At 42.2% G+C, this 26200-nt stretch overlaps 1 protein-coding gene across 1 annotated transcript in view; it reads left to right on the forward strand.

The window, feature by feature from the left end:
* Positions 1-2391: 2391 nt before the first annotated feature.
* LOC132575197 (ras-related protein Rab-2A) overlaps positions 2392-26200 on the forward strand; it is a 70964-nt gene continuing 47155 nt past the window's right edge. The window contains exons 1-3 of the mRNA XM_060243749.1: positions 2392-2991; positions 16119-16190; positions 17031-17098. Coding sequence (XP_060099732.1) covers positions 2946-2991; positions 16119-16190; positions 17031-17098 — 186 coding nt within the window. The 5' untranslated portion in view covers positions 2392-2945. The remainder of the gene's footprint in view (positions 2992-16118; positions 16191-17030; positions 17099-26200) is intronic.

The following is a 26200-nucleotide window of genomic DNA, read 5'->3' on the forward strand; positions in this document are numbered from 1 at the left end:
AGTGTCCTAGATATGCTTCAGAACTTTAAATATTCCTCAATTTTAAGGAAAGTCAGTTCAGGCTAATGTAATATAATTGTTGGCAAATATAGGCAAATTTGTTACTTTTAAGATGTCAAGATTAATTGCATTTGTTATGAAAATAAATGGAGAAATTGGTCAAAAAATATGGCTGATTGTTAATGGCACCATCATAGGTCATTTGATATTTACATGAAATATTTGGTATTCAATATCTGTTACTAGTTGATACAAGACAGATTTTTTTTTGTAAAATCTGCACTATGCACACTGCCACTCAGCAGAAGGGTGGTGGGGAAATGGTGGCGAGATAGCTGTCACCAAACTTCTGGTGCAAACCCAGAAGTGTCATCATTGCCACAGTGCAATGCATAGGATTCCCCGGAAATGGTATGATTTTACTATACTAAAATCATAAGAGTCTCAGGGAAACCCTAGTGCACTGAGCTGATGTGCTGGAAGTGACATTGTGTATTTGCATGTCCTCACCCACCTCTGGCCAGTTGCCAGTGCTCAGATGGCAATCTTGTCTGGTGTCAGTCTCATGCCTACATTAACAATAAGGTCAGCATTAGAAAACACACATTCTGTAGATGCAAGGAGTCTTTTCACAAGCCTTGGTAAATGGTTAGCAATTTACAGCAATATATACATTTTTTTTAAAAAAAACCTTCTTGTTTTACACCCCTAAAATACCATCTGTGGATTGGTGTTAAAGGTGGCTATGAAAAATAGGGCTCCCAGCCTCCGGACAGTAGCTGGAGACCTCCTGAGATTACAACCGATCTCCAGAAATCAGTTCACCTGGAGAAAATGGCTGTTTTGGAAGGTGAACTCCATGGCATTATATCCCATTGATAAAGCCCCTCCCCAAACCCTGCCATCTTTAGGCTCCACCCCCAAAATCTCCAAGTATTTCAGAACCCAGTGCTGGCAACCCTAGGTGAAGACCATTGACAGGCTACCCATATGCTCTGATGTGGTATGGAAGGTGGCTTCTTGGGCACTGCTCTAGGACAGCATGGACACTTTAAAGTCAACAGATGAACTGGGCCACTGTTTGAGCATCCCTAAGAATAAGCAATAGCTTAATTCTATCAGTACATGCCTGAAGAGGCCTTCCCATTTTCAGTCCTTCTCAGTCTTTTCCCAATATGGTCTGCAAATATTTATGTAAGGGACTTCTTGTATTCCTCTCAGTCATATATTCAGAGACAGGTAGCTACAAACAAAACATAGATTTTACCATCAATAAAACAATAGTAACAACTCACATTGGCAGGGCCTCAGAGCTTAATTTTATTTCCTGGGTACACTTTTATGAGAGCAAATGATCTTTCAGCTACCCCAATGCAATACGTTTCAGGACTTTAGAGGGCACCAGCGCCTTGTACTGGGAAACAAATGACAGCAATTGCATTTTTAAAAAAGATGTAGGGTTGCAAAAACTCTGAACTGGGAAATTCCTGGAGATTTGGAGGTGGAGCCTTAGGAGAGCAGGATTTGAGGAAGGACCTCAGCTGGGTATAATGACATAGTGCACAGGTGTCAAACTTATTTATTATGAGGGCTGGATCTTAAATCAATGTCACTTTGTCAGGTTGGGCAATGTGTGCCATAAAATGTAGTGCCAGCCAGATACTGGAGGTATAACTTCATAAAGGACTCAGGCAAACCCAATTATTATTTTTACCCCCAATACAAACATGCTTAAAACATTAACACTCTTACAATATTCCTTTTCGGTATCTCCCTGATGTCCACCCTCTCACCATCATTGCCTAGTATGCATTGGCACTGCAACAGTATACAGGGACATAATGCACAGCCTCTGTCATGTGGCAATAAAGGTAATGACCAGTTACTTTGCAGGCTGTATAAGAGCCCTGTTTGACACCACTGCCATAGAATCCACCTTCTAAAGCAGCCATTTTTGCCAGGGGAAGTTAGCTCAGTATGGAGAGGAGCTGTAATTCTGAGGGATCTCAAAGCCCCACCTGGAGGATTGTAACCCTAATTATCCATCAGGTATATTCAGAGCTTTTTGCATTTACACAAGTTTCCAAATTATGTTCTGAAGCATCAAATTTACTGGAGTAATCCGAACTGGATGTGGTCAGTATACGGATAATTGCCAAGTGCGCCAACGAAAGGCAGTATTCTCAGTTTCTCAGCCACTGCTCGAAAAAGCTAAACCGGCCTAGTTGGAGGGGATTCTGCGTATGTCAGTGTTAAATCAGCTAACAGTTGCCTAGCTGTAAAGAGGAGTGGCCGTGAAGTAAGGCCTTGAATGTTATGTGGGCCAATTCTGGTCCTATTTATACTTCGGAGCAGATAAATCTGGAGCTCTCACCCCGAGGAGCCTTTGACCAAAGCCACAGAAGAACTGAGGATAGACCGTTTGTTCTTCTTTACTTTTTGCGCAACCTAACAGTTCCAGGCCTCGATTCCCCTACCCAAAGGCTGAGCCGGCCGGCACTGAGAAGCCGCCCCTTGTATCACGAGTAGAGATCCTCCCCTCACCCTCATGCCAAGGAAAGGCACCGGCAGCTTCAGCACTTCCGGGTCGGCGGCGAAGGAGGCTGCGTGACGTTGCCGAAACGTTCGGAAGCCTTGCGCCTGTTATTGTTCCTGCTCCCGCGAGCCGCCTCCACCGCGCGCGCCTCAGGAAGCTTTTTAACGCCTTGAAGGACTCGGAAGGAAAGAAAGGAAAAGGGAGCACGAAGAGGTGTGCACGCGAAGGGCCGGAGTGGGAGGTTGCTGGCGAAGACAGGCGGTGGTTAAAGAAAAAACACACCAGAGGGTCGCTAACGGTTTCGAACCTTCTGCAGCGCGAGCCCTAACACCGAGGGGGCGGGGGTAACAGCGCTCGTCACTAAGGAACCAGCAGCCCAAGAGGAAGAGGCGTTGGAGAGTGGAAGGACATGGCCTACGCGTATCTCTTCAAGTATATTATAATCGGGGACACAGGTAAGGAGCCCACCGCGGAGGCCCTGCTTGCGGAATTGGGAGCCTGGCCTGACGAATCAAGCCGCCTGCGCAACGCCCAAGCTCGGCTGCCCCATTTCCGCAGTGTTGGCTGCGCCGACGTGGTGGTGACTCGGCTCGAGAGGGGGAGGTGCTCGGCAGAGGGCTCCGCCCGCGGCCTGGTTCCGGCCTTGCGAGGCCTGCGCTGTGCTCCTTGGAGCTCGCCCGGGGGCGGAGGGGGGACTGTGCGCTTGGGGCAGGCGGGGTATCGTTGACCTCCTTTGCGTGCCTTTGAAGAATCCCCTTGTTCCCGCTAGACATTTCGGTGAAGTGGAAGTGGTGGCAACTCCCAGGATGATGGGCAAGGCCTCATAGCTGGAGCCGCCTTAGGGCCTTAGCCCGAATGCTTGGTCTAGACCAGTTCGGGTCGTGTAGGCCGGCCCCTCCCTTTCGCACAAAGGGAGCTGGTGTTGGATCTTAAACATTCCGCAAAAAGATATCTCACTTTTAGTTGGAAGACTCCCAGTTCTTTGATGATTCCTTGTTTACTCATTTATTGTATTTTTCGAGCAACTTATAAATACATTTCCCAGTACGGATCGCTTCCTGCTGCCCTGTCTGTGTTCTTGTTCTCCAAGGGAGTTAGGCCTAGCCATGCCATTCCGATATGCCTACCATCCCATAGGTCATTTATAAATTGCCTCTTCTTGGATTGCATAAAACTTTGGTTGTTCTGCACTATGTAAAACATTCTAAAGAAACGTGTGCTTGCAGATTTTGTGATATCTGTGGCATGTATTCATTTCTTGGCTATTTTTAAATTGTCCAACATCTCCAGTTCAATTTGTCTTTTGGAACAAAAAACTGCAATTATGTTTCTTCCGTGTGAATGTTGATTCAAGTTTTAAAACAGGTATCAGTTCTCTTAACTTATATCTACCCCTTAATAACCAGCCAGACGTATATAATTCCTTTTAACATTTTTTGTTCTTCATTTGTTTTTCGATTTACAAAGTAGATTAAAGAAAGGGAGCCATGACTGAGTGGAAGAGCCCCTGCTTGGAATGCTGAGGGTCACAGGTTCAATTTCTGGCATCTTCCATTAAAAGGATCAGTTAGAAGGTGATGTGAAAGATCAGACTGCCTCTCTGAGTACACAGTACTGACCTTGATGGACCAGTGGTCTGACTTAGTATAAGGCACATTCATATTAGTAGCCTTTATTCTAGATATCTTGTTGGAAACTTTACTGATTCATTTTCTTATTTCTACATTATGTAGTCTTTAAATATTGTCTTTTCTCAGGGATGTTGTATATCCTGTCTTGCTTCCAAGTAAACATGGATGAGAGTATGCTACATATGAATTCTACCTCCAGCTTTTTGCAGACTGTTTTCTCTGATATAAAGCTGAGCCAGACCAACAACTAATACTTGAAGACTTGATTTTTGTTTATTTTAAAAGAAAGCACAAGCCAGCAATCCTGCCTTGAATTAATTAGTTCAGTACTTCAGTCCTGTGTGTGGTAAAGGAATAGGAAGCAATCCCCATTCAGTGAGACATAGATAGCCACATGCTTCATTGTGTGTAGTAAAAATGGTGTCTGGATCTCCAGCCAGCAAATCTCATGTAAATGGGAATTGTGTCCCTTATCTCCCCCCCTCCCCCATAGACAGTGTGTCACAGATGAGAGCCCAGTGTGGTATAGTGGTTAAGAGGGTTAGGCTAGTATCTGGGAAACCTGGGGATTCAAATCCCCACTTGTGCCATGGATGCATGCTGGGTGACCTTAGACTAGTCACACACTCTTAGCCTATCTTATCTCCAGGGTTGTTGAAGGATAAAATGGAGGAGAGGAGAACAATGTAAACTGCTTTGGGTCCCCACTGGGGAGAAAGATGGGGTACAAAACAAATAAATTACTCAGCATAGTATCTGTGGGAAGATGGGCTAGGAAAAAATGTTAATAGACTAGTTTGTTTGGATTGATGGATTCAGTGGGACTTGCTTCCAAGTAAATACACATGGGTTTGGGTATAGAAATCTCATCTCTTCATTGTTGATATAGGTATTTTACATGCCACGATCAGTGTCATGTACAGTATAAGCTTCAGTTCTATAGGTATATATTCCAGAGCGTTAACTGGCATTTTTGTGCCTGTAAATGTAGTAACTCATCAAGAGGAACTGGAAAAATTAGTACAATTTATGTAAGTCATAGATATTCTACTTTGTTGCCAGTTATGCATATTCAGAATAATCCTACACACATTTCGAAGGGTATAACTGTTTAGGATTGAAGTGATCTTGTAGTGACTAGGGCTGCAGTATTCTATTGATCAGGATGTGTAATCATAATAGGCCCATTGAACACAGTGGCGCAATTCCAAACAAACATGAATACAAGCAGTTTGAAAAACTTCAAGCATAGATTAATGCAAGGATGTCCAAACTTGCTTAATGTTAAAGGTGCACAGAATAAATGTCAGATGTTTGAGAGCCACAGGGCATGAATGCGACCAGACTTGCTCTGGCCTGCGAGCTCCCGAGATGCTGACCATGCCCTCGTCCGATTCACTGTGCTGTTATATATTATTACACTTACACACACAGAGAAAGAGAGCATCAGGCAAGAATAAAAGCATCCTTGAGCTGCTGGCACAACATCTTATTTGTTTCAGTTTTTAACTGATCTTTGATGGTAACCTGAAGTCCTAGATAACTAGAGCTATTTGTTTCCTAATTTTTTTTCTTGAATGATGTATTTTGGCAAGCATTCTCTGGCTCCCTCAATTAGAAACAAATGAGAAAGAGAGAGGTGAAGCGAAAAGATGAAAGAGGTGGAATGAAAGAGATGGGGGGAGGGGCTGGCTTGGAGAAGGATTTAAAGAGACAAATAGCTTCTCCAAGCTGGTCAACAGGGTGGCTAAGGCTTCAAGAGCTGCATAGTATGTGTGAAAGAGCCACATTTGGCTCCTGAGCCACAGTGTGGCCACCCCTGGATTAATGGAAGGCTGAAGAAGAGTTTAGTCATGGTGTTGACTTGAAGCAAAGGACTCTGAATTTTAGAATGGTCTGCTACCACTTACAGAATATAGATACCTTGTTAAGTTGTGTTAAATTGCTGAAAAATGAATAGCTTTCTTTTGAGATTGAAGTATAACTTTTCTTTTTAACTTTAAGAACTACAGAGGGTTGAAGGCTCATTTAACAATCCTCTGGATGAAATGCGTTTGTGACATGTCTCCATGTCACTAAGCATTTTCCAGCACCAAAGTTAGATCTTAGATAGAAGAAGTTTACATTTGGCAAGAAATGGTATGTGACTGCTGTTTGACTGTTATACCACAGAGTTCAGTGCAAAGAACCTCTAGGCCAGAGGTGTCAAACTCATTTGTTATAAGGGTTGGATCTTACATAAATGGGACTTCATTGGGCTAGGCCATTTTTGTCATAAAATGTAATGCCAGGTAGTGGAGAAAAAAGGACACAGACAAACACAAAGATGCAATGTAGCGCTAGGATGATGCCCCCATACTTCCCCTTTCCCCAGCCTGCTCTAATTGTCAGTTCTCTGAGTCAGTTTAGGACCCAGGGAAAACATGAAATGGCTGGGCATTGCAAGCTCCCTCCCCTCCAAAGTCTACTCATAGTGACTGTAGCTCTCCAGGGTCTTAGGTTGAAGTCTTTCTACTAATAAGCCACAGCCTTGTCCTTTCAACTGGAAGTGCAAGGGGTAGAAGTTGGGACTCTTTGCATGCCAAGCAGAGGCTCTTCAACTGAGCCATGGCCTGGACAGCCCTGGCAAAAACATAATGCTAATTAAGTACTACCCCAAAAAGAATGGAGGGACAAGGGATTATTGATAACCCAGAACTCTAGCAGACCCACCTGGCTCCTACCATTAGCTCAGTCAATGCAAGAGAAAAGCCTCCACCAAGAAGCACAGTTTCCCTCTCCTCAGCTAGCAAACTTCAACAAATAACTCTAGCAAACTCACCTGGCTCCTTAGCTCAGTGATTACAAGAGAAAAGCCTCCACCAGGAAGCACAACATTTGCAAGCAAGCCCCCTCCCCCTCAGCCAGCAGACTTCAGCAAATATTCCAGCAGACTCACATGGGCACAGGAGAAACCAGTGAAGACGAGGAAAGTTCGGTAGCCACACCCTCTGCACTCACAGGCATCTTGGAAGGGTGAGGACAGGCAGAGGCTGAGGCAGGAGAGAAGAGAGCTTAAAGTCCTGGGCAGGCCAGTTCCGTCCCGCAAGCCATATGTTTGACATCCATTCAGTAGACTGATCCTGCATTGAGCAGGGGATTGGACTAGATGGCATGTGTGGCCCCTTCGAACTCTGCGATTCCATGATTGTAATGTAAAGTGAAGCTTGTTTTCTTTTTAAAGAAACTATATTGTTGATACTTCAGGGGAAATAATGCCTTGGACAAAGCTTCCTGTGAGCTACTGAGAGTAGGAATTCAGGGGTTTGGGTTCATGTCTATCCCTGACACCTCTTTTTGGTTACCTGCAGCAAAGCCAGGTGGTGGCTTGTGCTTTGATATGCCACATTCCATTCTCCTATTAGACAGGAGTAATTATCAAGCATGTCTGTACAGTATAGTACAAGGGTGGCCAACGGTAGCTCTCCAGATGTTTTTTGCCTACAACTCCCATCAGCCCCAGCCAGCATGGCCAATGACTGGCGCTGATGGGAGTTGTAGGCAAAAAAACATCTGGAGAGCTACCATTGGCCACCTCTGGTATAGTACATCCTCTTATTATTCCAACTGCCAAGTGATCCACAGAACCATTGTAGATTATCTGAAAAATAGCTTGTCTGCCTCCTGAAACAAGCAATTCCCACTGCTGTTGGCTGTTACATCTGTTGTCTGAAGTTAAACATCCTATCAGAGTTTGCACCACGTTCTTCAAATTGAGTTTCAGCTCTTAGCAAGTGCCTTGCTGCTTGTTTGCCCTTACAAATAAGATCAGAAGATTCACACAAATCTGAAACAAGCTTTCCTACTTCGATATTGTTGTGTTTCTTAAATTGAGTGCAGAAGGCTTGAAACCATCTATTAAAATGCATTTCACTCATTCTGAAAGAGGGAACATTTCATATGGGTTTTAAAGACTTCCAACATTTCTCTGTTAGGAAGTGGTGAAGTCTTTTGGCAGAGGGTCAGGGAAGGAGCTTCATATTGACATGCTTCCCCCTCCCCCTTCATGTGTTTTTGTGCTTCCTGCTTGTAAATAGCTAGTTTGTAACATGTGGACTAGGCAAACTGTAGTCTTCACAAGCCAAAGTATATTTGGAATATAGAATTGCAAATCAAACCAGCAACTCTTTGAGAAAGAATTTTGAGATTATGACTCACCCTGATTGGCCAATATCTCTTGCTATCTGTTTTAGGTCATGGGTCATAAACAGGCTTTATGTTTTAAATTTTTTATTAAGTTTCAGTATGAAGGGAAAGGAATGATGTGGGGATACAGAAGCAAAAAAAGGAAGAGTTGGGGGAAGAATAAAACAGAAAAAAAGAAAAAGAAAACAGTAAATATAGCTGTTACATTTCAAACCTGATACTAAATTCTTTCTACCTGCAAGTCTTAAATTTTAACCTAATACAACCATTACATTATACAGTCTTATTATTTTATTATATATTTGTACTATTCTATTGCTTATGACATAAATCTAAGCTATTCATCTTTAATACAAACAAACGAGAATAGCAAAGAAGCCAACCACAAAACCACTGGTTAATTTTAACCTTGTTAACAACAAGCACTAACTATAACAATATTGACAATAGTCATAAGCAGAGAAGATTAATATAATATCTTTATCCTTAATACTACCTTAATTGCTTCCAACAGAGAAAAAATGAAAAATGAAAAAAATTAACAAAAGACCAAAATAAAACCTAGCAGACAATACTTTATCTATTTTGATATCAACTGATTCTATTGCTAAAAAAAAGGGGAAAAAGAACCCGGAGCAGATCTTTAAAATTTTCACATACCTGTGTTGTCTTCCTTATTATAAATTGACCCAAATTAATTGTTTATCTAGGTTAAATGTTTAAGATTCATTAAACTTTTTGGAGACGATATCTCCTATTTTCATATTACTCTAAGAAGCACAAGTTTAATAAACTCTGACAGCCTCATTTCCCATACTTATTATTTTTACCTAGGTATGAATGCACACAACCCACTCTCTATTAAATTGCTTTATTTAACTGTATAAAAAAGTAGGATCCCTAAATGAAAATGACCCCCTTTCTCTCACTTATTTATCTTTGCCTATAATAAATCATACACTTCCATAACCCACTCTCTATTAAATTGCTCTATTTAGCTTTGAGAATATACGATCCATAGATAAAAATAACAAACAGAAGAGAAGCATTCAGATTTTAAAGGTCTCGTTTGCCATTTCAAAGCCGCATGCCTCTAGAAGTGTCGCTTGTCATTTCAAAGCTGTTTCAAGGCTGCACGCCAGTTTCCTTTTATTGATTTCATGTTGACCAATTAGGAGAAAGAGCAACAGTTTATAATCCCTTCTTTTTGAAAGCTTTCCAAGCCTTGATCTTCTTGAAGTAGTCTGCCTTTTCTCCCTTTGGCACATAGATCTGTTTTACTGAAAGCGATGAGATCTCCACACCGTCACTTCCTGCTGTAAAAACTTTAATCAGGCTTGATTTCCGCTTCCTTTTTGTAACTGCGCACGATATCTCCATTTAGATTTCTTTCGACTCCTTTTCCACCGGATCTTTATCCACCTCTCTCATCTCCGTAGACACCACTGGGATCCCTTCACCACTCCGCTCATGTTAATTTTCAGTTTCGCTGTGTTTTAAAATAAACGTTTCCACTTTGTCTTCTATCAACTCTGTCAGCAGACCAATTTCCTGCTTTAAAGAGGGTATGGCAACCATAATATCTTTTTTTATCAAACGCTTCAGGTTGATTTGCCATTTTCTCCACAGTATAACTCAGTCTGATAATCGAAGTTAAAAAGCAACTCAAAGTCCCAGATAGTCTCTCTTTCTAAATCTCCTCCAGCCTTATGCTTTTCTCTTTCAGTCTGGTTGTAATCATTTCAGTCCCAATCAGGTATCAAAAGCATTTCTCTTAAAGATATATCCAACTTTTATTCAGACCGTATTGAAATAAAATAATGCTCTCATTATAGTTTTAGTTGTAAGCCAAATCCATTTGAATATCCATGTTCAGTCCAATTTAAATTTTTGAGAGTTCTTAAGTTTGTAATTTGTCTTTTTGAAGCCTACCTTAGGAGAAAAAAGGGGGGGATATCCTCCTCTTCCCCCCCTTTTTTTAACAGTCCCAATTGGCGCTTTAACAAAAGATCCATTAATTGGTAGTAGTAAAAAGAAAGACTTACTTGCATGATAGCATTTTGATGATTAAGGTAGAAATATGATGTGATAGAAGCTTGTTAAAAGAAGAAAGTGGTCGGGCATTCATCGCTTACTGTCATCATAGTGACTGCAATGGCGGAGCATCGGGGCAGGCAGAAGGAACAGAGACCAGCCGCTGCTGTTTCCCTGGCTCCTGTAGAGTCCCTTGCTGTCAGAAGTCCCCATCAGGGTCTCCCTCGAGTTGCCACAGTGTGGCACCTCTCCTACCACCTGGTTTTGGGGGCCGCCAAGAGCAAGCTTCATGGACCTCACCGAGCTTGAGATGCCTTTTTTTTTTTTTTTGCTCTTCAGGTTCCTGGTCTTTACAGTGGCTTTTAGAATCTGATTCTGATACAGTTACACCCATTGCATTGAGTTGTAGAACAGCTCTATATTGTATTTGATAGACAGCTTTGATGGTCAGCTGCAGTTGGATTATAGCATCTCTCTTGGGTGTTTTCAAGATCTTCATTTCCCCCCTTAAGATGCATTCTCATATTTTCTGTGAACGAAAATAGGTTGGCATGCTGACCAATTGATCTTGTGTCTGACTGCAATCAGTAATTATCAAATAATGCACTATGTCAGTGGTAGGTAATCTTGTAAATTTAATTATACTATTTCATTTGGAAGCAGAAATGAGGGCTATTTGCCATCTAGTCCTGCTACAATCAGGGGTGGAGATGTGAAGGCCTAGGAAAAGACTGGTAAAACTCGGGGGGACAGGGTTCCCCTCCATTTTAAAGCTTTACTAATGAAGAAGAAGACTGCAGATTTATACCCCACTCTTCTCTCTGAATCAGAGACAGAATGGTTTACAATCTCCTGTATCGCCTTTCCCCACAGCATACACTGTTAGGTGGGTGGGGCCTTTCAAGGACAACTCCTGCGAGAGCAATGGCTAACCCAAGGCCATTCCAGCAGCTGCAAGTGGAGGAGTGGGGAATCAAACCCGGTGCTCCCAGATAAGAGTCTGCGTACTTAACCACTACACCAAACTGGCTCACCAAACATGAGTGAAATGTGTTAGGTACCATAATTTGGCAGTTTGCAGCTCTTTCTCTCACTTCAACATTAGGTGTATATGCAGTTTTGGTAGTAGAAAACTAAAGTATTTCTCCTTTAAAATTCTATAAATATGCCAATTAATGCAATTTTGTATGTTAACTGAGTAGTAAATGATGCATTTTGTGTTTAAATGGCAGAACAATTTTTGATTTGATAGGAAAGCTGAGTATTGCATATTTCATTACCTCCCTCCCCAACTTGGGAAATTTTGTTTTCCCTTTCCCCCTATGGGTTTGAAACTTTGGGAAATATTTAGTCAGTGACAGGCCTAGCAACATAGCAGTGGTCCTCCTACTGTTCATCTGCTATAACTCTAGTAATCTACAAACAGAGGAGTCGGGGCTATCGGTTGCATGTGAGCTGGTTGTCTACTCTGATGAGTTTTTGTCCATAATGGAACTGAAAAAAAAATAGTTTTAATTTGAAAGAACTGAATTACTGATTGAAACAAAACAAGCAAGATACTGCACAATATTATGGAAAATTGGAGAGAGTAAAAAGCACACATGTTTAAAAGTTTTTTTATAAAATATATGGGAAAACTATTGAAACTCATTACAAAATCTGTTCTGTGTATGACACAGAGACAATAAAAAACTTGTTGAATTAAGTAGTAAGATGCAGTTTTTAAAAGAAACTGATATTTTTTTCTGTAATAATTAACTTTGTTCTTATAATCAGTGAAGTACTAAACCTGTATGTTTACATTTATATAGTTGTAAATAATGTTAAAAACCTTACATCTTTTTTTGGCTGGTCATTTAAACAGATTGCTTTTGACAGTTTAGATGTGCAGCCCTGCACAAAGCTTCTCTGTGGACCAGAAGTCCTAACGGGCCTTTTTGATCCTGTGAGTCCTTTGGAATTCTGAAAAAGGGTAGTGAGTGCAACTGCAAAATGGCTGCCACAGGAGGTGGAATCAACAGTAAAATATCAGAGACCAAAGTCATGTATCACTCTAGTAAAAACTTTGTGCTTAACGGGATGCCTTTTAAAATGAACCTACTGTTTAAAAATATTTTGATGGTTGTTGCTGAAATGACTTTTTAAAAATCTGCACAGCCAATCATACCTACAGAGTACAGTCGAAAGCTTTACTGGGCAAAAGCCTCACATAGCCCTGCTCACTTTTTGAAGACGCTTGGTGAGCTACAGAATAAGTGTTGGCAGGTGCCACACTGGGGACCTCTTCTATAGATTGAACTTTTAAAATAGTAATTTTTGGCATATATCTAGTGCTTTCTGAGTGCAGAAAGTGCTTCACATGTATTCTCAGTAATTCTTGGAACAACCATCTGAAGTAGGTCAGTTGAGAATCACGCAGTTATAGTTGATTTTTTTAAAAAGTAAAATGTTAATCATAAGAGGCTGGGTTCACTGAAGTTTGAGTGCAAAGGGTGCTTGCAGATGCAGGTTGTTCCTCCCCTTCTTTTCCTTCTGGCAACCCCATGAGACTTCAACAAAGCTGATGCTGTACAGTGAGATCTTCATGGGTTAAAAAAACAGACATGTCACCTGGGGAGAGGTAGGGGTGCAGAGGGGCTTGCTTCGGATCACCTGCTGAGCTCACTATAGGGGGGAGAAACCTATTTAACTGTGAAATTTCTGTTTCATAGCTGAATCTTTAAGTCACCATATTATGCTAGTTCTTTTTTGACTAGTCTACTGACCAGACTTTTAAAATGTACACTTAGTTTTTAAACATCTTCTAATTTAAATCAAGTAACAAAAATATTAAAATTTGGTTTTGCTGAACCAGTTAAAATTCCATAGTTAGTCTGGCTCATTAAATGCTTGTTTTGTTAAACATTGCCTTCAAATGGTACTAAGCTGTAGATGTCTGAAGATCTATGGAGGGAGGCAGTTCTGGAGTTAGAGACAAGCTAGAACTGCCTGTGTGTGTGTTAGAGAGAGAGAGAGATCTGGGTTGATAGTATTGTATTTCACTTACATGAGCTTGTCCTTTAGCTTGGAGGAGAGCCCAAATGGTTGGCTGTCAGTTTTCTGAGAGCTCTGTCAGCTATAGAATGCTCCTGTCTGGACCTGGTACAGTCTGATCATTTCTTGTTTAAGATCTAACTCTATATTTTGTAATTAAAAATAGTTTTTCTATCTCACATTTATAATTAAATACATCTCATATAAAAATTATAATTGATTTTTGATCCAGCATATTTTGAAGTTAATTTGCACATCTGTGATAACTTTTTACCAGCACTGAGCTCACACAGGACACTTAGTTGAATTATACTGCATGTACATAGTTCATCTGTGAGACTAGTTTACCCCGGGGAAGGTGATTTAATTTAGAGATGGGCCACACTTATTCTGGCTGAAAAAAATGTGCCTGGCAGCAAAAACCTTGGCTTTACATAGGAGACAGAGTGCAGCCTCATTGAAACTCTTCACTTTATTCTGTTTGGGGAAGGGGACTGAAGGTGATAAACCCACCTGTAGCCTTGCTTAGGTCTTGCATACAGAGCTGTGGCTTCCTTGATTGATTCAATCCATCTCACATTGGGTCTGCCTTAATGTATTTCTGTGTTGATCTTTCAGCATGCCTAACTGTGTTTTAAATTTCCCCTTAGTTGCTTGAATCTTGTGGAACAGATCTCTCATTCTCCCTTTTTTGTCGTTCCCTTCTATTTCTTTACACTGATTATTGTAATAGTTCTCTTTGTCTCGCCATGCAAGTTGCTAGAACACTGCATTTAGACTTCTGATTCTGTTTCTGTCACCTTTTACTTTTCCTTCTTATCTGTCTTTAGCAGTTTTAAGAGTTTAGCAATTTCAAGAGTGTCATCAGTCATCCCTCAAGGCTTTTCATTTATTTTCGCTACAGGAATAGTCTTTGTGCATTTTTCTTTGATTGTACCTCTGGTTTAACTCATAGTTCTTCTGGTTCATGTTCACTTGAACTTTGTAATGCAAGTCTGTTCATTAAATGGCCTTAAAACTCTTCAGGACTACCTTATTGGCATTTTTCAGGTATTCAACTGAATACAGAGTCTCTAATCTGATTTGGCTACTGATAACATTGGCTTTTATTTGGGCTCAGCTTGGAGAATCTGAGTTGCGCAGTGACAGCATGAGACCTCTTTAAATCCATTATCCAAACTGGCCCTCACCACTGCAGGACTAAGCAAGTGAATTCAGGCATTTAAAGGTACTGCCTCCCTTTACATGCCTTTTTTCCCCATTGGAAACAATGGAGGATGGGGTCACCTTCTTCTGGGGATCCTGGTCCAATCTTTTTGAAACTTGGGAGGGGGGCCTTTTGAGAAGAGGCACCTGCAGCTTTGCTGCAAATCTGATGCCTCTATTTCGAAAAAGGCTTTCCAGAGCCCCTAATACCCCTGGATCAATTCTCCATTATAGCTTATGTGGAATGGTCTCCATAGGCTATAATGGAGCTGAGGTTTTAAAGGAGTTATTTCTCAGCAATTTAAAGTTTAAATGCCCTTGAAGTTCACTCACCCACCCTAAATACCTTTAGAGTGAACTCCAAAGTCATTTTGCATTTAGTGTTCCTAGTTTACTTGCTACAGCATGGAGTCACATTGTGGCACAGAGAAGGCATTTAAAGGGACCATATCCCTTTCCCCCTTCCGTTGGAAACAATGGAGGATGGAGCACCTTCTTCTGGAGCCCATAGAATTGGATCTCCTGGTCTAATATATTTGAAACTTGGGGGGTCTTTTGAGGAGAGGCATCAGAAGCTACGCTGAAATTATTGTGGTGCCTCTGCCAAAAAAAAAAAAAACAGCCCCAGAAACTTCCAGATTAATGTTTCATTATAGGCTATGGGAAATGGTCACCATATGCTATAATGGAGCTGAATAAATTTGAGCTTCTCAATTATTTCCCAAATCTCAGTACCATACCAATATTGGGATTTGGGAATGTTAGAAAATACCAATTTTGGGGGGTTCAATATATCTGAACCCCCAAAATACTGATTTTTTTTCTTTGTACATCCCTAATCTGTACCACAGTTGGCACCTGATCTTGTTTTAGCAGAGTAAATAGCACTTTTCCGTCTTCTGCTTCTGATTGTGTAATCTGTTTGATTTCTGTATTGGTCATCTGGTGATGTCCACATATACAGTCATTTGTTTGGTTGCCTGAAATGTGTTTGCAATGAGTAAATTGTTATCTTCACAGAATGGTATGATTCACATACAATTGCTCATAGCTACCGTAAATCTTCAACAACATTTGATTCTACTTATTTTCCTACCTTTGTGTTCCAGTCTTCTATGATTATAAGCACATCTTGTTTAGCTGTGTGACCTGTCTCTCCTGGATACTTACATAAATGTTTTGTTCCTCATCAGCAACTGTAGTTGAGGGTGGGATTGGCTAGGCTTTCCATGAAGTCTGATTGATATTGTTTGGAAGAAATTCCATTTCTTCTGTGTTTGTCGTTTCCAGAGTAAAACATTTTTTGCAGTTTTCTGACCACTTTAGTTCACTCTCTCCCCGAATTGTGATATTTAAATGTTTCATTTCTTGTTTTTGAGCTTATCTTGATTCTGTGTCTGTGCTTCTAAATGGCCATTAAAAATTACTCTCTGAAATAATATTTTATTTTTCTGTGTGCATTCTTGAAATTAAAAAAAAAATGTGTTTTCCAGGTGTTGGAAAGTCATGTTTATTGCTGCAGTTTACAGACAAGAGATTTCAACCAGTGCATGACCTTACTATAGGTAAGTTGTTAGAAAATGAAGGAAGAGAGGTGATGGACAATTGTTTGTGCCAGAGTTTGGTGATGAATTGTATGATCTATCGGCTAAGAGACATATATTTATACGTTTTAGTGGCACATGTTACTAGTACTCAGAACTGTGGTGGTGGTAAGTGCTGTCAGATCACAGCTTGTAGTAAGCCTGTAGGTTTTTCAAGGCAAGAGACATTCAGAAATAGTTTGCCATTGCCTTAATACACGTCATGCCCCTGGTGTTTCTTGGATGTCTCCCATTCATATTCTAGCCAGGGCTATCCCTCCTTAGATGAGATTGGGCCAGACAATTACTTGCACCATAATCTGTTCGATAATGAGTAGAATAATTGCCCAAAATGATGCCTGCAAATGACATAAAGTGCAGATGTTCCAAGGGGAAAAGATTCGAGATCTGGGCACATTGGAGGGTGTCTAGCTGCTTTCTGGCCTTCCATTGATGGTATGATCATTTGGAAGCTGACGACAGGGGGCAGTCAGTTGGAGCTGCTTGTTTAATGTAATTAGTGTAATATTCTTTAATATTTAGTGTAAACATATAATAAGTCTTTTGCAGAATTAATTGGCATTGTTAAAAAGTTTAAACACATGATTTGTTTTGCATATGCATACAGGAAATGATTATACCATAAAGCTAATATACACAAAAAATCAATAAGGCTGTTGTATGCACAGCAGGATAAATCAGACTGAAAGCTTGTACAATTATGTTTCTTCTCGCTATGCCAAAAGTTCAAGTGAGGTCTAATTTTAGTTAAGATAAGTTTTCATCATTGTGCTGAGTCTAACATTTGATTCTATTATTCAGGTGTAGAATTTGGTGCCCGGATGATAACAATTGAAGGGAAACAGATAAAACTTCAGATATGGGATACGGTAAGTATAGCGAAATGTTTAATACAGAGTTGAGATGTAGAAGAGCTGGCATCGTTGGAATATTTGGAGTAGGTCACAGGGCAAGAGTAGGAAATTTTAAAAATATACCTTACTGTGATTATGCCAGTTGTATTGATACAATATAGCAAATAATAAAAAAAGAAATGTGGGAGAAGTTTGAGCACTGTTATGATGTTTAAGCCAAGCACCTGATTGCTAGACTTATGTTTTACTTCTTATCATATAAATGCTGTTGATTGTTTGAAATATTGTTGATTGTCTTTATTCTGACTTGACAGCCTCTGTTTGCAAAGACAAAGTGTATATATTCTCAATGTCACTGTAAGAGCCCCGTGGAGCAAAGTGGGAAGTTGTAGTACTGCTGTCCAAGCTCTGCTCACAACCTGAATTCGATCCCGGCAGCAATTGGGTTCAGGTAGCGGGCTCAAGGTTAAACTCAGTCTTCCATCCTTCTGAGGTTGGTAAAATGAGTACCCAGCTTGCTGGGGGTAAAGTGTAGGTGACTGGGGAAGGCAATGGCAAACCCTTGCAAAGTCTGCTGTGAAAACGTGATACTATGTCACCCCGGAGTTGGAAACGACTGGTGCTTGCACAGATGACAACCTTTACCTTTACAGTGTCACCATGGCCGGCGCGTGGGAGTAGGCAAACTAGGCAAATGCTTAGGGCACCAGCTCCCAGCAGGGGTAAGGGGCAGGGGCCCCCTCCCCACTCACGCCATCCTGGAGTCCCCAAGCCACTGCAGCACCCACTGAACTCCACCAGTGCTGCAGAGGTAAACAGATCAGGTTTTTTTCTTGGCTTTTAGGGGTCTCCTGACCCCTTAAAGCCAAGAAAAAATGGGGCTTTTCCTCTGCAGCGCCCGCCAAGACGAGTCCCTGCTCAGCCTTCCTGTGCTGTGGGAAGGTTGAGAAGGGGGGGGGGGGTTGCATGGAGGGCTCCTCGGGAGCCTTCCCGTGCTGCAGGGAGGTTGAGCGGGGGGGAGGGGGGGTTGCATGGAGGGCTCCTCGAGAGGAGCCATCTATGCAAACTGGGTGATCTGGCTCAGCTCAGCCTTCCCGCGCTGTGGGGAGGTTGCATGGAGGGCTCCTTGGGAGAAGCCCTCTGCAAACCGGGTGATCTGGCCCTGCTTAGCCTTCCCACGCTGTGGGGAGGTTATGCAGAGGGGGGTGCAGAAGACCTCTGTGCAAACTGATCAATCTGGCCCAGCTCAGCCTTCCCGCGCTGTGGGGAGGTTGAGTCGGGGGGCATTTGTATGGAAGGCTCCTCCGTGCAAACGGGGCCTGATTTGGGTTGGTGCTGGGGTCCGTCCCCCACTGGAGGGCGGGGGCAGAGCCTGCCTGGGTGTCCAGCGCTTAGTGTAGTTGTTAACTTTACTTTAAACAAAATGGCAGGAGATGAATTAACAGAATGTGTGTTTTTCTTGAGGAGAAAGAAAAAACCTCTTGGGAAGGGGTGGGTTGTATTTGTATAGGAAAAACAGCCATGTGTAGAAAGTGTGAAACTCCCTCCCCTGTGCACAGCCCTGAAGCAAATTGTGGGAAGGAGGTTCATATTGTTGCCGTAATGTTTTAAAAAAATCTGGGGAGAGCCTGATACCAGGTAGTTTGATCCTCCATTCTGCTCTCCTCTGAGGGGGAGGGGTGGGGAACCCATGCTATTGTTCTCTCCTTCAGGAAAAACTAAACAAGAATCCATGTCTGTCTTTTTGGTGGGGAGAGGGGCACACTTCAGTCTCCAACTCACCAGTGTGTTGATAAATCAGAGGCTGAAATGAGTTAAGGAGTGATTACTTAGAAATGGTTGCAAATAAAGCAGCCCACTTTTTGTGGAGAAGAAAACAAAATTAGTAGCTCTGTTGTCAACTGTTTTGCATTGCTTCCCATCTTCTGCCCATTGCCCTGAAAATTCCTGCAAATGCTAGAGTTCTCACTGTACTGACTTCTTGGGGTTGGAGATAGTAGTGGATTACTTCTTAATCTTTCCTGTAACAGTCTACTGCAGGCTTTAAGGCAGGGGTATCAAACTCATTTGTTACAAGGGCCAGATCTGGCATAAATGGGATCTTGTAGGGTCAGGCCATGGGTATCATAAAATGTAATGCCAGGTAGTGGAGATATAAACTTTATAAAGGACACAAACACAATTAAAGATATTTAGCTTAAAATACAAACATGCTTCAAACTTTTGCACTATTTTGTTTAAAATGGAAAGGTGGAGGAAACTAAACTAAGCTTGGGAAAACATGAAATGACTGGGCATTGCAAGCTTATCCCCCCCCCCCCCCGGTCTACTCAGATTGGCAATGGCTCTCCAGTGTAATATCCCCCTTTGGCTGTGGGTTCCCAGGTTACTCATTAGGCACCAGTTCTCAGTCCATTCAACAGAGTCAAGCTGGCTTAAAGCATCAACCCTTTATTTGCAAGGATCCAGGAAGCATGAGCTTCAGCTGGCAATAGGAAGGCCGCAAAGTGAAATTGAACTCCATTCCATAGAAACACATTGCAGCACAAAATTGCAAGGAAAACATGGAATGGATTTTCCATTAAGGTCTCTGGGCCCAAATAGACCTTAATGGAAAATCCACTCTGCATTTTCTTTGCAGTTTTGTTTCCTGCTGCAGGAGGCAAAGACACGCAGAAAGAGCCCGGAGCTTCAAAGGGTGAGGACAGGAGGGGGGAGGAGAGCAAAAAAAGAGCCCCACAGGCCTGATTAAATCCTGGGTGCACCAGTTCTGGCCTGTGGACCAGACATTTGACACCACTGCTTTAAGGAGTTGAAGGCAGGAGTATGAATTTCTTCCACACATGCTTAGCAGTATGAATTAGGTTACTCAGTATTTTTCCTTCATCAAGAGAAGTACTGAAGAGCCAGACAGATACCACTTAGAATCACAGAAAAGCTGATGGTGGAGGGAGCCTTGCTGTATAGCTTTAGTGAAGCTGGACTGAAAAAGGACTGAGGAAGCAAGTACAATGAGCAACACTTTGCCCTGGCAAGTGGCAGTGTAGTAGGTATGTGCAGTAGGCATGGACACAACCTGGGAAAGTGGCAGTTAGTGTTGGTTTGTGGTTTGGTTGATTGCACAAACTGTAAATTTACATGAACCACCATTTTCCCGAACTGTCATGGCTTGTTTGTTTTGTTTGGGAAGTGATAGAACAGCCCCCTTACGAATTAGAGACGCCGAACTCACTGGGAGTCTTCACCAGGCTCTCCTCCACTTGCCCTTTTACTAGTTTGGCAAAGATTAGATTTGGGATGTCCAAATTATAGCCCTCAAAGTAGGAGCCCCCAGAAAAGCTCAGCTTCAATTCTAGCTTCAGGTTTTGTCCCTGAAACCACAGCATGGAACACTTTTCCAGCCAGGAGAGATGTTTAAAAAATTGTCCCACTGTGTGTGGGGTGGGTGGGGGTGGGGAAGGAGTCCTTCAAAGCGTCCCCTAAATCAGCCATGCAACGAACAATTCTTCTTCTGCTCTCATGACAACTAACTCTTCTCTCTTCATGCTGCAAAGTGAAACCAACTGAGTCAGAATGTGGTATTATCCATACTCGCATAGAGCAGAATGGGAGCTCTGTGGTTGGCTTCTAGAGCTGCCAGTCAAGCTATGGACAACTGCTTTGGGTGTTTCCAGGGCTCTCCACAAGTCCATTGCCAGCATTACCTAGGAATGATTGAATTGGTGCCAGTCTATCTGGGGAATAAGCTGCAAAAATGAGCCACCGAACCTCCATAGAAAAAAAAAGTATTTTTGGGTTTGGGAATGATGTGGTTTGAAACCATGGTTTGTTTTTGGTTTGTGCCTATCCCTAATGTGCAATGTTCACTTTCCATAATTTGCATGGTATTGTGTGTTAAGGGAGTGAAAGGAAGAAAGTCCTTTTCCTGCATAGTTGGAGATCTTTTCTGTTGTGTAGAGAGATCTCTTGTCATTTTGCCTACCTGTGAGTACCATTCATTGTCTTCAGGTGTGTAGGATTGTACAGTTAGATATAATTTTGATTTTAAAGTTATAAAGCCAGGATATATCAAATCAGGTTAGACCTGACTAAAGCAAAAATGTTTTTGGAGGCTTGAGACCTCATCTCTGCATTACTGAAAGGAAGGAAAGGACCATTCATCCTTTGCATTGCTTGTCTAGGAAGGAACAGTTTTATTATCTTTCTCTGGATGAGCTGAATTTCTAGTCTCTTAATTTAGCCTTCTAGACTTTGTGGTTCAGGTTCTGTGTGGTTGAGGTTCTATGAAGTGGTTCAGATCCAAACTCTCTGATTGATTCCTGGATCTCAGGGATGAATTAGATCTAGTACTCTGGGCAAATACAGTGTTGCATAAGTACATTTTGCTAGCCAAATACTCCCCCCGGCCAAGGTACTAAAATTGACAGCAGGGATTTTAATTACCAGTGATATCAGAGCTGACATACCCTAAAGCAGGGGTCCCCAACTTTTTTTGAACCTGCAGGCACCTTTGGGTGGTGGGTTCAGCCACAGAATGGCTGCTGCAGGAGGTGGATCTTACCACAAAATGTCAGGAAGTGAGGTTATGCATAGCCACAAAATGTCTGGAAGTTAGGTTATGCATAACTATAAATAGCAGTTCTTAAACATTTCAGGCAGAAGCTCTGTTTAACACAGGGGTGGGAAACCTTTTTTCTGCCAAGGACCATATGGATATTTATAACATCATTTGCGGGCCATAAAAATTATCAACTTAAAAAAACAGTGCTCTGCCAAGGGAGAACGATTCAGGCCAGCAAAATCAATACAAATAATTGTTTTTCTATTTGAAGTCATGTGGGGAGAGCCTAATCTGGCGCATACACACACACACACACGGCCCATCGCCCTATGCAAATGCATAGATCCGGGGGTTTTTTGTAGAAAAAGCCCAGCAGGAACTCAGTAGCATATTAGACCACATCCCCTAATATTAGCATATTAGGTCACACACTCGTAGCATATTAGGCCACACCATCTGGGATAATCAAGTGCAAACTGAACTGTGAGAGTAACTTTTCCAGGCCCTGCAGCAATTCTGGCTGGCCAGCCAGGCCCCAAGGAGGCTGCCGCACAGTACACCTGGGCCCTGTGATCCCTGCTTGGCCCTGGGGAGGCTGCTGCAAGCGCAGCTGGGTCCCACGATCCTCGCTGGCCAGCCAGGCCTCAGAGAGGCTGCCACATGGCTCAGTTCAGCCCAGCAATCCCTGAGGGCCACACCAAGTGACCTCGAGGACCGCATATGGCCCTCAGGACAGAGGTTCCCTACCCCTGGTTTAACAGTTCACCTTTTAAATAAACATACAGATCTACAGTGGCAAATCCCAAGCCCCACCTGGCCACGCCCACTTTTTAAAAACACTTTGCAGGTGCTATGGTACCCATGGGCACCATATTGGAAACCCTAGCATTAAAGCTAAAAGGTGAGACCAGCACATCCACTTCAGCAGCTTGTAATTGTGCAAGGGGTAGTCCTGAGCTGGAAAATGCTGATGTGAATGTCTGTTGGCCAAAATTTAATTTTTTTGTTCTAGGAACCATCTCGTATGTACTTTTCCATTGCTTTTGAATATGTTCAGAATAATATATTTGACTCAGTAATTAAATGTGTGTTTTTCTTTGTTTAAATTACCTTGTTTTAAATTAATCTACTCTGGTTTATACTATTCAGATGTAATCCACATAGATGTTTGGGTTCAGTAGCAGCCACGGTTGGATGGATAGAGAAGTAAAATTGCCATATTGTATTCTGAATTGATTCCCCTTGTCATGTTCCTGTACAATAAGTTCAGAATTTCTGAAGTTGATATATGTGTGGCCTCAATAGGTCAGAGAATCTCATGGTGTATTACCCTTTCCACTTCCCAGCAGTTTCCTTTCTTGAAGCTGGGTGATTTTGAAGCCATATTTTTTCTGTAATAAATGAAATTTTGGGAAAAATTGAAATATATGTAATATTTACATCAAATGAGGACTAATTTTACTGCTTTTATCATTTAGAACTTAATGTAGCATTTATCATTTATAATTATATAGCATACACAATTGCAATTTTCGATGTATTTATAAAATTTAAAAGTTATAAATGTCTTAGTTTTTGCTATCTGGAATAGAGACCTCATTTCTCAGCTAAACTTCCAGTTTTCCTCTAGAGTTTTGGTGCAGTTTCTGCCCTGTCCCCTCCTAATCTCCCCTTTCAGCAAGGTAGGGCAATAAACTACATGTTACCCATTTTTGTAGATATATGTGTCACAGTGGGTTGAGGGAGAGGTAAAAAGGTCACCCACAAGTCAGGTCAAAACAGAAGGCATACAACAGCTGAAAAGCAATGAAAGCCCTGTGCACACTTCCCTCATGAAGCTTAGGTATCCTTGTAATTTTAGAAATGCATCTTGGATTTAAGAGTTGTATGTCTACAGCACACTTTACCTTGTCTTTAAAAGCATTTTACTCATTTGAAAAGAGCAAATACTTTTTCCAGTACTCCTCCCAAAAAAGGCCTCAGGAAAAAAAATGGGAAAGAACATCCTGTCCCCAGTTTTTCCAGTTCCTTTCTGAGCTTCCACATTTCACATTTCTAGATTCATGCTGTCTTCAGAGTAATTCCAAAGTTGTTGATGTTGGAGGACTTCAACGTTCATGCTAAGGCCCCCTTATCTTATCTGGTTCTGTGTTTCATATCTGCCCTAAGCATCATGGGTTTCCCTCAAATTACTTGTGAATTTGTGCACTTAGTAGAATATACTCTGGGGGGGGCTCTCTGTTCCTAATCTGAAGTTATTAATCAGGGATAGAAGAATTTAAATGAATCCCATGTCATGGACAGACTGTTACTTTGTAAGGTTTTGACTACCACGAGATTCCCAAACACTCTAGGTGTTTGGAATATTAGACTGGTCCACGTTGCAGACAATGATGGATTGGATAGTTTCCTGCTGACTCTTTTAGAGAGTTTTCCAGGGTGGATTTGAAGTAAATCAAATCGCTTTCAAATTGATGTAAACTGATCATGATTTAAATCTCAATCACTCATTTGAAAAGAGCAAATACTTCACAGGAACTTTTTCCAGTACTTCAGTACTCCTCCCCAAAAAATAAGACTCAGTAAGACTCAATTTAAATAATGGTTTTCTACATAAAGGCTCATTCTTGCTGGCCTTAATATTCACATCCCAGATGAAGGTTTAATTTTAGTATAATAACTTTTCAGGTTAGTTTTAGTTATATCAGAAAATTAGTGATTGGTTATTTACCACTTGAAATAGATAATTATGAAAACATTGCAAGATGAACTATCTTCAGTTTAATAGGTTCATATTTGGACAACTTTTCTGCTATACTTTATTGGAAAGAAAAACAATAACCATTTAAATTGTTTTATTTAACTAAAACAATAACATTATATAGTATACGTATTCTTGTAGTTGCTTAAATATCCATATGAATACACTCATAAAGATCTCAAGATTTCTGGAGTATTCTCAAAAAGTTTTACTTTCATTTGTACTGCTTGAACCTCCTCCTCACACTTAGATTTTAACGTCTCCTCCTTATCCATACCTATGTTACCTCTGTAGATGCAAATTCACAGTTTTGAGAACTGCAAAACCAAGCATCTGAACAATCTTCTTCGTGGTCTCAGTGCAGTCCCACATATGGGTTTATCCGCCAGGATCGGGCCCATCTCGGAGAATTCAAAGCAATCCTTAAGCGTTAATTTTGGCGCGCCTTTCCCCTCGTCCCGGGGAGGGGGCAGCGTCCGCGCATGCCCAGACGAGGGGGAGGCGCCCAACCCACTCAGTTTCTTCTTTACCGCCGTCCGGAAAACACCTATCTCGCTGATCTCCCGCTTTCATTGCAGTCCTTTGCATCTATCTCCTTGTCTCTTCATCGTCCTTCGTTCCTTTTCACTCTTCATTCTGGTATCGTAAAAAAAAAAAATCTTTCTCTGTCCTTCGTTTTTCGCCCCCCTCTTTCCGGGCGGATGGAAGGGAAGGAAAAAATAACTTTTAAGAGGTGCGTTCGCTGTGCTGCGAAAATCCCATCTACCGACGGACATTCTCTTTGCCTTTTCTGCCTCAGCGAGGCACACCGAACAGGCTCCTGTGTGCACTGCAGCCAGTTCGGCAAACAGGCGAAGAAAATCCGCGCAGCAAGACTCAAAAGCCATTTGCTAGAGTCATCACTGCGCCCAGCAATGTCGCGCGCATCGGGTTCGCAGACCTCCCCGTCTTCCTTGATCCATAAGGGAACGACTCCGCCGGTTGCTTCCGTGGCTCAGGTTCCCAGCAAGCATAAATCCGGTAAACACCTAAAGAAGTCTGATGAATCCAAGAAGCGGCACCGTACCGAGTCGACCTCGAGAGACCCTTCGGATCCGAAGTCTCCCAAAAAGCCGAAGTCTAGCCATAAGGTCCTCGATACGATCGCCATGACTCGACCTCCAACGCCTCATCCGACTGTTACTGCTTCGATACAGACTACCCCGGCATCGAAATCGACTGCGACTCCTGCCATTATGCCACTAGAAATTGTCCGCATCAGCTCCAGATCACCATCGGTGCACGAGTCGCTGCCTGAGCAGATCCTCAGTACCGAGTCTCCGACTTCGACAAAGAGCCAACACCTCAACATTTTAGATGATCGCTCCTTCCGAGAAGTCCCGAATCTCCGGCAGCCAATCACAGCTCCGTCACTGATCAGAGCTCCCTCGACTCCGAGAGAAACCCCTCTGCGCCTCCGAGAAAAAAGATCCAGAAGTGGCCACAGAGACCGCTACTACTATTACACTCCATCGAGGTCGAGATCACCATCTCCTCGCAGATACCATAGGTACCAAAGGTCGCCCTCTCCCGGCTTCTACAGACACCGCACCCGTGAGCATTCTCGGTCCCGTGACGACTCTCGACACCTAGACAGGGCCTACTACAGGGATCACTCTCATGAGGATATCCGCCCTCGGTACCAAGACGCCTCTCCGCATCGAGAGCACCCTTACCATGACGACCACCAACGATTCCGTGATGACCAACAACGTGATGTACCGTGAATACATCTCGTTACCAAAACCACCTTCTC

This window comes from Heteronotia binoei, chromosome 7 (assembly GCF_032191835.1).
Source record: "Heteronotia binoei isolate CCM8104 ecotype False Entrance Well chromosome 7, APGP_CSIRO_Hbin_v1, whole genome shotgun sequence".
In the NCBI taxonomy this organism is placed as follows: domain Eukaryota; kingdom Metazoa; phylum Chordata; class Lepidosauria; order Squamata; family Gekkonidae; genus Heteronotia; species Heteronotia binoei.